The following is an 11765-nucleotide window of genomic DNA, read 5'->3' on the forward strand; positions in this document are numbered from 1 at the left end:
TTTGGACGTAATACTTTGAAGAAAGCAATAAAATGTATCTTTAAAACGTTGTTCTGATCAATTTTTTTTCCGTAGGCATAGAAAATATTTTCTCAGTCCCAATTCACCGAAAACAGGAAGGATAAATGTACTCCAGTTTCATGCCAGATACTAAGCAGATGTTCGGTCTGAGAGTTCACTGCGGGTGGAGCAGAAGCGAAGCTTCGTCTGTGAAGCGGGAGCAAAGCATAGGGATGAGCAGCCACATGAGATTGTGATTGGCAGCACTAAAACTCTCCTGTCTCTGATTAGTTGTTTCTAGATATTACTGAGAGAAGGCAGAGGATATAGATTGTTCACAAATTATTTCTCATGCCATACTGTCACAATATAATGACAGTTTTAACAAACATATATATATATATATATATATATATATATATATATATATATATATATATATATATATAATATTTTTTTCTAAATAGGCAAAAACTTATGACTAAAGTCAAAAATTTTTAAAAATAAAAGAGGACAGAAATGTATTACGTACGAGTTGGGGGAAAGTAACTTAATATTTTAAATTCATGCTTGAAATTGTTACTGAAAATATAGTGGGAGACAAAAGAAGAACATAAGTCAATCAAATGAGATGATCTGGATTTTGACTTCTGCCATCTGAATCCCACCTCTAATATATGGAACAAAACGCATCATGTAGAGCAGAGGTCCCCAACCCTGGTCCTCAGGGACCGCTGTCCTGCATGTTTTTGAGAAGTCCAGACTCCAGCACAGGTGATTCATATGATTGCATTACCTCCTTTGCGTTCCTGCAGTTGCTGCAGAAGCAGGGAAACACCTAAAACATGCAGGACAGAGGGCCTTGAGGACCGGGGTTGGGGAGCGTGGATGTAGAAGACGTCAAAGCTTCAACACATAGCAGGGATTAAGTTACACAAACCTTCTCTACTCCTCAGAGTGAAGCTTTAGCTCACTGAGGTTATGAAGGAATTTCTTCTTGCAGGAGTAGATATAGTTGTTAATGAACTGATGCTGACTTTGTCAGTGAACTCAAAGACAGAGATGACATACAAGAGCTTTGGGGGAAAAAATAATCCAGTTCCACAAAAATCTAAAGTAAGAAGGAAAAGGAAGGCAGCAGTCAGATGTCAAAGAAGTGAAATCAGACTTTGCAAAAGATGAAGTAAGAATGTTGCAGAATGTTTGCGGGAATCAAAACACACACAGAGGAGATGTCTCTTTGTGTTTTTCATCAGTTCTGGACATAAAAAACACAATGCTGGAAGACATTTTTCACAGATTATACAAATTCTGCTTAACCCAGATGCATTATTATCCTGTCTATGTAGAATGGAAAAAAAAGCCTACTGGTATTAATAGTAGCTATAAAAATTAGGCATTTAATAAGTTGTCCATCTGCCCCCTTTTTGTTTTGTGGGCTAAAACATTCATGAAATAATTTGTAGCAGCAGTTAATTGTGGAAAATGACAATATAAATCTGAGGGACTGAATAAAAGATACACGCTACACTTTTCAAATAATTGCTTTTTTTTAAAGTAACAACTATCTATTTAAAAGCAGTTCACAAGGTATGGATATCGACAAAAAGAAATATAAAACAAGCTCTTGTTTTTGCTGTGATAATAGCAAAAATAAAAACGTTGAATTCATTCAAATCAGGTTATTAAGTTGCATCTGTTGGATTTACAACATCTGGGAAACACCGGTGTTTTATCCGCTCTGCAGAAGCGCGTGTTTTCCTCACTCTGTGATTGTCGACGCTTCCTCTTTAATGTGAACCACTAAGGACGGGAGAGTCGGGGAAGAGGGAGCGCAGAGGGAAAGGGCGAGGCGCACAAGAAGCTTTTAGTATGCGCTGCAATGCCCAACTGCAGCCCACTCATCTCAACTATGGTGAATTACGGTGAAATATGAGAAACTAGAAGACGAGCCCGGCGGTTCAAAAACAGATAGTCGTGATGAAAAAAAACACATAGCCGCTGTTGTTGTTGTTGTTGTTGTTGTTAGTCACACCAATGCTGAGACGGACAGATGCCAAGAAGCAGAAGAACGACCTGAAGGCAACTCAAAAGAAGAAACAAACTGGATAAAAATCCATGCGTCTGCGCAACAAGAGAATCCCGGTGAATTCCTGCATGCCATTAGCCTCTGAAGCAATCCTGTAGTACGAAGATAATGCTATGCTGCTTTGTTTAGTGCATGAAGATTGTTGTGGCTGTCCTTCCAAACAGGATGGCTGCAAATGGCTTGAGCATGTCTGGCACCTGTCGTTCCAAACTAAATCCGACTTTACCGAACAAGATGCCGTTAAATGTACGATAATCCCAGTGCATGAACCTGGCTGGCTGCTTTATTTTAAAAGTCATGGAGAAAATATACGTCCTTATTAGCGATTTAATACGTCATCGGAGGATTGCGTGTCCATGGAATGGGTTGTGAACATAAGCATCCGCTTGTTATGCGCATCACTTGTTATTTTTCATGGATATTTCCCATCAGAAACCAAAAGAAAGATGGTGAAATGTGCATGGGGTTGGCTTTTAAAAAAATCGCAATTCAAGAGCTAAAAGAGATGCAAAGCCCCCTCGGGGCGAAACATGTCTGAGGATCAAACAGGTGATTGCGCCTTACATATTTGCTGAAGCATGGGGTGTCTGAATAGAAATGCTGCCAGCAGCGCTTCCCGCTCAGGCTCCCTTCCTCGGCGCCTCAGCTGATAAGAGGTTGCAGAGGATCACCTTGGCTGTTGCCGCCTGTCGCGTCCGCATGTTATTCTGAAGAAAACAGAGGTCCGCTTTTGCTGATGACAGTATTTTCAAATTATCTTTTAAGAGAAGTCGCCTTTCCCAGCATAACATTGCCAAACAGCTTCAGTCAGTAGTACTTTTTGCCCAGCATGGTTCTGTTGGACGCAGAGGGGAGGAGGGGGTAGATCCAGCATCCTCACACCTTGTCCCCCCTCCTGTAGTCCCGCTGCCGCCTTGATGCAGAGGCGGAGTCATCTGGTGACTGATAACCCTTCAAAAACGAGTCCGTCTATCAGAGGGGACTTACTGTGGACCAAAGTCATCACCTGAGCCATTGTCATCAAGGTATATTTTTGTTAAAAGACAAAATAGGCATAAGTTTCAGATTGTATTCAGAAATACTGATTTAAACTTCATAACAGGCTTAACATCTTAAAGGTAACAAGAACTACCTCCCAAATGTAGTTGAAATATGAAGCAATTGAAACTTAAATTCCTTAGGTTTTAGAAAAATGCCAGACACATATATAATGTGAGCATCCACCTTTGAGAATGTGAGAAGCACTCAACTTTTAATCAGATCTGCTTGTTGTAATTTCACCCTGTAAAATTGGATACAGCATTATGGTGAGAATATTGATCCTGCAGGGTGCTTATGTGAGAGAGAACTCCTAACCTAATATTTAAACCCAGCAGAGTCAAGGAGACTCCTGTTGTTCACCCCAGTCCCTAATTCTGCTTTACTTGGCAGTATCTACTCCTTTGCTTTGTGTTTGTCGAAATCTATACAACACACTTGAAGGTAGTTTGTCTTTGTAGTGATTTAGAATCTGAAAAAAATGAATTCAGTTTGAATGTTAGCATTTATTTCATGTAATACGAAATACAGTGTTGAACAACAAGTGGCTACATTAATATTGCAGCCTTCCTCTCCTCTCTGTCCTTTTAGCTTTTTGCAGGCAGAGGTGCCTGTGCCCGATCCCACAAGTGCAAAGAAGGTTCACATCCAGCCCGCTGTGGCCCCATCCTGTCTGAAAGCTGCAGGCCCCATCTTCCTCCACCATGACGGTTGCCACCAGCGACCCTGCAGATGAAGCAGCGACACACTCAGGTCAGCCTCATGACCAGTATGACCCAGAGCCAGACCATGAGTGTTGCGAGAGGGTTGTCATCAACATTTCAGGCTTGCGCTTTGAGACGCAGCTGAAGACCCTGTCTCAGTTTCCAGATACACTGCTGGGGGATCCCAAGAAAAGGATGAGGTATTTTGATCCCCTCCGGAATGAGTACTTCTTCGACCGGAATCGACCAAGTTTTGATGCTATCCTGTATTACTACCAATCTGGTGGGAGGCTTCGCCGGCCTGTCAATGTGACTCTGGACATATTTTCTGAGGAAATCCGATTTTATGAGTTGGGTGAGGAGGCTATGGAAATTTTCAGAGAAGATGAAGGTTTTATAAAGGAAGAGGAGAGACCACTGCCAGAAAATGAGTTTCAGAGACAAGTGTGGCTTCTGTTTGAATACCCAGAGAGCTCGGGTCCAGCTCGAATCATTGCCATCATTTCCGTCATGGTGATTCTTATATCGATTGTAAGCTTCTGCCTGGAAACACTGCCACTTTTCCGAAATGAAGATGAGGAAATGTACAATTACCCGCTGCATTCCATGTCCAACTCCACCTCTACGTACTACTCCTCGACATATTTTACAGATCCTTTCTTCATTGTGGAGACCCTCTGTATCATCTGGTTTTCTTTTGAGTTCCTCGTTCGATTTTTTGCCTGTCCAAGCAAAGCTGGATTTTTTGGTAACATTATGAACATCATAGATATTGTGGCAATCATTCCATACTTCATCACCCTGGGCACAGAGCTTGCGGAAAGGCCAGAGGATAGCCAGGCTGGCCAGCAGGCCATGTCCTTGGCCATCCTCCGTGTCATCCGTCTCGTAAGGGTGTTTCGCATCTTCAAACTCTCACGTCACTCTAAGGGTCTCCAGATCTTAGGACAGACACTGAAGGCCAGTATGCGTGAGCTGGGCCTCCTAATCTTTTTCCTGTTTATTGGTGTAATTCTCTTCTCTAGCGCTGTCTACTTTGCAGAAGCAGACGAGCCACATTCACAGTTTAGCAGCATCCCTGAAGCATTTTGGTGGGCAGTGGTTTCCATGACCACTGTAGGCTACGGAGACATGGTACCGACCACTATCGGAGGAAAAATTGTGGGCTCTCTCTGTGCAATCGCTGGTGTGCTGACTATTGCCTTGCCCGTGCCTGTCATTGTATCAAATTTTAACTATTTCTACCACAGAGAGACAGAGGGTGAGGAACAAGCGCAGTATCTGAATATCCCAAGTGTGCCTAAAGGCAGTTCTGCTGATGATCTGAAGAAGAGTGGTCGAAGTGGGAGCGGATCCACCCTCAGTAAGTCTGACTATGTTGAGATCCAGGAGCCCGTTAACCACAATACTGAGGACTTCAGACCAGAGGGCAAAAAAACTGGAAACTGCACTCTGGTCAATACTAATTTCGTAAATATCACTAAAATGCGTACAGATGTATAATGTGACTTGCAATGTTACTATTACTATTGCAGAAAGGTGAATTTATGTCTCCCTCTGCTCATGGATTATAATACCAAGGATAAGAACGACGCAGAACAGGGTGAGAGCAAGATGAACTCAAACAAACAGTAGATGGAGAAGACCTCATGTTCTCCTATCACACAGAATAAACAGTGCACTTTTCAGAACTGCCAGTCATCTTGTTTAGGACATTTTCATGTCTGCATGGAGTTAGTCTTATACAGTAGAAATAGTTTGTAACAGTGGTTGTCCTGCTTGCATCAGTAGCCAACTAGTAGCCTAATAAATAATAATTCAATATTGCAACATAAAGGGACCAGTACTAAGTATTATATTACTTAAACTGCTCCAGACAAAAATGGACAGCCAAGATCATTTTAGTGTTAGCATTTTTTTATAAATTTATAACCTAGCTTGAAATGACACAAGGTCTGGTGCGAGAACTCATGGGCAACTTTAATCTGCTACTCAAACTGCCCTGATTCAAAGAAAGACAGAATCACAGTATTCTGTCAGGGGAAAACTCATCTGAGCAACAGAGAGAGTCTGAGACCAGTTATAATGGTGTTTCAGTACAAGCAGAGACTTGCATTTAGCATTCATCCCTTTGCTCTCTTTCTTTTAGGGAAAGCTGGAGGTCAATGTGGGGACAAGCAATTATCTCTACTAATAACCCAAATTATTGGGCTAATCAGTTCAGACTACTAGAAGAGTAAAAGAAATGTTATTTCTGAACAATGAGAATGTTTACTTTGTATATTTTTGATATTTTTGCAGTATATTTTTATTGTGTTAAAAACATGTCTCATTTATGTTTTCAATGCTCAAGGATGTAGGGAATATTTTCACTGTATTGCTCAGAGTCAGTGCCTATTGCTCTTTGACTGTAAGGGAGAGCGGGGCACAACCTAACACTTTTTTTGCGATCATGTACAACCATTGGACATAGTTATCCTTATTATATATATATTTTTTATCTTAATTTCAACATCTTTAATTGGTATGCTGCAAATGAAAACTCAATGTCTGTTCTAGTAACCTACAGGTTTTTCTTTTTTTAAATCATCACTGAAAGTAGCAGCAGAGACATTTTACAACTCGCCCCACAGGTGCTGTAAATTGTTTTAGCAAATCTCTATGAGTTTAAGTGGGAGCCGTCTGAAAATGTGCGCTGTATTTTCATTTGACAAAATCTCAAAATGTCTGGCTGTACACACGGCTTAACTCTAAGAAACTCTGTAAAATGTCTGTGCTTGAAATAACCTCCATGTTAGGACATGCCCCACACTCCACAACCTATAAATGTCTGTGAAGTTAGATTTTAACACCACTGCCCAACATAAATCTTTGCTGTTCTGGACTTCAAATCATTCCATGTTATAAAGAGATTAAGGAGAAGCTTTAATATGTCATGTACTTTATCTTGAAGCTGACGTCAGGTGCATTTTATATATATTGCAGAAAACCGACCTCATGTATGATTTTGATTATTTATGCTTTATACTGCATTGTCCTCCAAGCTAATGTTTTTAGAACCACATTCAACCAAAGAAGGAGCTCCACAAAAAGTTACTCTTGAGTGTTATAAGGTCTGTCATTTACCTGGAGTGTTAGATATTTTTTTGTGGTAGTTATTCAGGCATCAAAATAATTGTTAGCATTTTAAAATGCATGTAGAAACTTGCTGACAACATTAAGCGGTGCTGTAGCTGCAGTAAAAACATTAATACTAATTTATTGACTTAATGTAATGCTTTACATCGTCATGCCTACTTTCCCCTGTCATTTTCTCCCAATCAATAAATCCAAATTAGTAAACTACGTCCTTCTGGAACAAATCAAATTAAGGCACCTATTTTCCTGTACGGTAGATGCAGGCTACCATGTTCCCTCTTGTATCTTAGGCTGAAAAAACATGCTCTTATTACCCGTAACATAATCACTGACAGAAGAAGTAGATAACACTGGACTCTGTTATTGTGTCTCTTGTTTGTGCGATGGTCATGCTAGGTAGCAATTCAAAGATAATGTGTTAGAAGAAAGGAAAATGGGTTGTCATGGTTGGAAGCAAATTTGACAAGAGCCAACTTGTGATGCATGATCATCTTCAAAACTGCTTATTTTGAGGGGCATGCCAGTCTGTGGTGGTTAGTATCTAATAATGAGGATTCACTTAAGGGACAGTGGTTGACTAATCCACGTGTTGAGTGATAAGTGTGGCGTGTGGGCTAATGCAACAGATGAGCAACTGTAGCTCAAATTGAAAAAGAAGTTAATACTGGTTCATGCGCGTTGTTCACATGGAAAACGAGTGGAATCAAGATACACTGTGAGAACTAGCAAGCCGGCGGAGTCAATGTGATGCTCGTTCAATGTTATGCCAGGAACCCTTGTGTAGTTTGCTTATAGTAGGGTAGGGCTAGGGTTAGGGTATCCAGCAAACTAAAGAAAGAACATTAGGAACATGGTGGATAGCTTGCTGTCTTGTATGATGTGCATAGTGGCCTGCCTCTTATGCATATGAAATAAATCTGCACCCAGACTGAATAAATTTAATGTTGCTGCATTATTTGTTCTCTTATGAAAAAGGTGCAGGGATTAGATTTATATTTTTGGTGCTTGTCGATCAATGGGTTTGTTTCTTGAATCTTTATGTTTTTTGTTGGGGTTTTTTCTCGTCAACAATCATTTTGGCAATACCTTCTTAAATACGTAGCTGCTTCAGCTGCATGATGTTATCCCTGTGGTCTAGTCTTCTTTTAGAAGTACAGAGTGAAAGTTTACTAGAAAGAATCAAAGTCCCTTGGTTGATACATTTGTGTAAGCACCTTAGAAGGATATACAGCTAACTGCTGATACACAACACACCTTTATACTGGTGTGTTGTGGGGTCTGGTGGAGAAGTCAGGGCTGTTTCGACAGCAAAACGGAGAAAACATTCTGTTATGCCTGATTGCTGTATGTATCTTAGTTGCTTAGTATCCTGTTAGCTCAGCTGTTGTACCAATCTATTATGCATAAATGCAGTAATGTAAAACAGGCAGGGTTGCCGTTTACTGTTCTTGTATTATTCTGCTTTTGTAGAACTACTCGCCCTTTAAAGTTGTAGCATTGCCTAGGATGAATAACATTTAAGTATTAAACTGACTTAATCCAATACTCACTTGGGTCACAATCCATTTTAAGAGAGTGCTGTATGTCAATGAGTCCTTACAGATAATTTATGACAGGAAAGAGGGAAAATATGATTATAGTCCTGGAAATCTAAGGTTGGACGTTAGCTACTCATTCTTTCTCCCAACAGTTCAGTGTCTTGAATACTTTCCAAATAAAAGCACAACAGCTGCTACCTGCTGCCAGTCCAGTGGATGCAACGAGATTCATAGTGGGTCAGTTAGAGTTTTTGCTCAGCTGAGTGTATTATAATTCTCCAAGGAAACATCTAAGTGCTCCTCTCACTGACATATCGTTCCATCAAGCTCGATGTGTGGAGTACATTCGTATCTGTGCATGTGTGTGTTCGGAACTGAGAGGAATGGAAAGCTTCTACACACACATAAGCCAAGTGTTGAGCTTTTAGAGACAACATTGTAGCTAGTCCTGTTAACTGCTAGCTCAAATGACAGGGGCGGTCAGTGTGTTCTAATGTATTTCTGTGTACTGTTTACAGCCAGTATACATACCATAAGCATATAGTACATCAAATATGGGACGCTGAAAGAATGCCCTGTTACACAGGAGATGTGTTTCCAGAGGATGTGTTGGCTTATGGGATAAGCTGTAGTGTCTGCCAAGGCCTATATTGCAGGAAGCATGAAGCATCAGATGAAAAAGTAGATCTGATAGAAGATGTAAAATAAACACTGCCTACACCCAAGTTCCTATTCTTTCTCTTTTATTTATTTATTTATTTATTTATTTATTTATTTATTTATTTATTTATTTATTTATTTATTTATTTTTATTTTATTTTTTTTTACAGTGGTTTGTGCTTCTCTAAACTCTCAGTTATTGAACCTCTATGTCACTTTAAGCTTGGCCTTGGGCCCTGTTCTTTCAGTTCTTGTTACCAAACACACAACTGAAGTGACACACTGCCGAGACAAAATTGTTCTCCTGGAGAATCCAACAGGAGTCAAAGAACAGAATGTGAACTGCAGAAAACTCCTCCAACTCGTGGATATTTACACACAAAAACCCACACCGACCATTTGAACATATAGCTTGTGTACTAATGTGTACATACACTGCCTGTGGAAAATTATTTTAATGGACATACCTGAGGATGAAAAACCTACATGTGGCTTTGTTTATGAAGGACTAAAGCCTACAGATGATTCCACATGCTAATTTATCTAAAGTTCACAGCTGCTTCAAATGATGTCTTTTGTCTTAAAATGCTTAAAGCTACTATTATGTATAGACTCCTGTGTGTTTCAAAACTGAGATATATGCTGCTAATCTAATCACAATTTATATATATATATGAACATATAGTAAAAACATAATACAATTTAAATGAAAAATGAACATGTGTAGAATATTTCACTATTGCTTTTTGTTGAATATCATTAAATCAAATGCAGTAAATGAGGTTTGTTGACGATGCACACACGGGCCTTGCTTAAATACTTTGTGTCTTAATCTGTCTACTTTCTATGCCTTGAGCCAATTGTATGTCATTCATAACGCCTAACTAATCCTATGGTTCTTCTCAATTTTCTGTGTAACTGCTGTCTTTCACCACTGTGTTGAAAAGCCCTTGAAACAAAATGTATGTTGTTGCCTAAAGAAGAATTATGTGTCGGAATTGCTTCCCATGCTCTATACATGGACTTCTGATGGACATAAATACGATAGTCAGGAAAATCTTCCAGTGTCATTATTTTAAAAATACTGTAAAACTGGAACATGTAATGGTCTAAATGATGATGTCAGTAAAAAAAAAAAAGAAACTTCTATATAAACAAAAGTTACTGTTGTGTTTCTTTTTATGAGTCCAATAATGATACATTTTTAACTAGAAAATTTCTGTACTGATCATAAACTTCTCGATTTTATATTTGACACACATTTACCTGCAGTCCTTCAATTACTTTTGTGCTTATTCTATTATCTTTATTCAAAGGTAATAAATTAATATAACTTTTGAGGAAAATAAAATCTATTGTCATTTACATTTTACTTACAGAAAATTGTTTATAGACTTCTTATTAATCAATTGAAAAATATTTTTGGCAATAAGAATTCGGTTTTAGAGCTGCTTGACCAGAGTTTTGGATGTTTCCTCTGTCTTAATTTTGATAATAAGCACCACATCTATAGTTGCCTCCACAGATTCTCTAGCAGATTCAAGTGAGGTCTGAATATTTAGGGGCTTACTTCTAATTAATCTTAATTTGGTAGAACTAGAAATTCAGAAAAGTGTTTAACTTAGAGCATCAAATGTTTTTCTTTGTTTGTTTGGTGTTTGTTTGTTTGTTTTTTATTGGCTGTGCTGAAGTGCTCTCCAAAGGTCCACAGTTAGCACAGACAGGACACACTAGACATGGAAATTTTATGGTGGCCATGTTGTGACATTCAGGTAGTTTTGAGACTTGGAATCAATCACCCATGCTGACTTTTAAGCTAATTCCAGAAGCCTATTAGCGCACTTTATATACTCCCAAACTAATATTAAAATGCATGCGGGGTTGTTGTTGTGTTTGAACACCCGATTGGGTCAGCCATCAGATTATTGTGTCTTCCTGCAAGTTGCCAAGAAACATATGTCCATAAACTGCTGAAAGAGTAGTTATATTTGAGTCTTTGATTTGGCTTGAAAGCTAATTAAAGTTAATATGGCATTCCTGTTCATGAAAATGTATGAATATGTCCTTTTATCAGCTGTTTTTGAGACCCCATAATCTTTGCTCCTCCTGCTCGTGCCTTTGTTTTTTGGGGGGGGTTTTTGTACTTGAGTTTTTCCACTTTTTTTCTTTCTCTGGCACTTCATGTCTAACAGATTTTTCTCCCTTGTTCATTACCCTCTACCTCCAGCAGCTCTAAGCACTGAGGTAATGCGCAGCGGTTGAGCTGATTCTCCTCTCAGACATAAAGGTGGAGTGCAGAACTCCCCCTGGACATCTCGGTTCCGGTATGTTAGCAGAGAAAGGCAGTCTAGCATCTTTCATGATAACTAATGGGTATTTTTCCACTGCTTTATTATCCTAATTATGTACATAAAAAATAAATGTCTTACGTATGTTATGAAAAACAGTAATTCAATATTTAATAGGGGTTTAAAGGCATCAACTAAAGCCACAATGCTGCAGCATGTTTTGTTAATGTTTTAGTGAGATCTAATAATGAGGAAAATTTTTATATTAGCTATTTGATAATAATAAATCAAATACATTTCACCCTGTCAA

The 11765-nt window shown here is 39.0% G+C and overlaps 1 protein-coding gene across 1 annotated transcript; it reads left to right on the top strand.

Moving 5' to 3' along the window:
- Nucleotides 1-496: 496 nt before the first annotated feature.
- On the top strand, nucleotides 497-10434 carry kcna2b (potassium voltage-gated channel, shaker-related subfamily, member 2b). Its single transcript, XM_008413805.2, has 3 exons — nucleotides 497-2145; nucleotides 2991-3114; nucleotides 3719-10434. Exon 3 carries the CDS (start codon nucleotides 3832-3834, stop codon nucleotides 5332-5334), a length of 1503 nt encoding a protein of 500 aa, XP_008412027.1. The 5' UTR covers nucleotides 497-2145; nucleotides 2991-3114; nucleotides 3719-3831; the 3' UTR covers nucleotides 5335-10434.
- The last annotated feature ends 1331 nt before the right edge of the window (nucleotides 10435-11765 follow it).

This window comes from Poecilia reticulata, linkage group LG7 (assembly GCF_000633615.1).
Source record: "Poecilia reticulata strain Guanapo linkage group LG7, Guppy_female_1.0+MT, whole genome shotgun sequence".
Classification (NCBI taxonomy): Eukaryota; Metazoa; Chordata; class Actinopteri; order Cyprinodontiformes; family Poeciliidae; genus Poecilia; species Poecilia reticulata.

Bases quoted from the DNA above. Each gene is read 5' to 3' on its own strand.
- kcna2b (XM_008413805.2), top strand. From the start codon at position 3,832: ATGACGGTTGCCACCAGCGACCCTGCAGATGAAGCAGCGACACACTCA.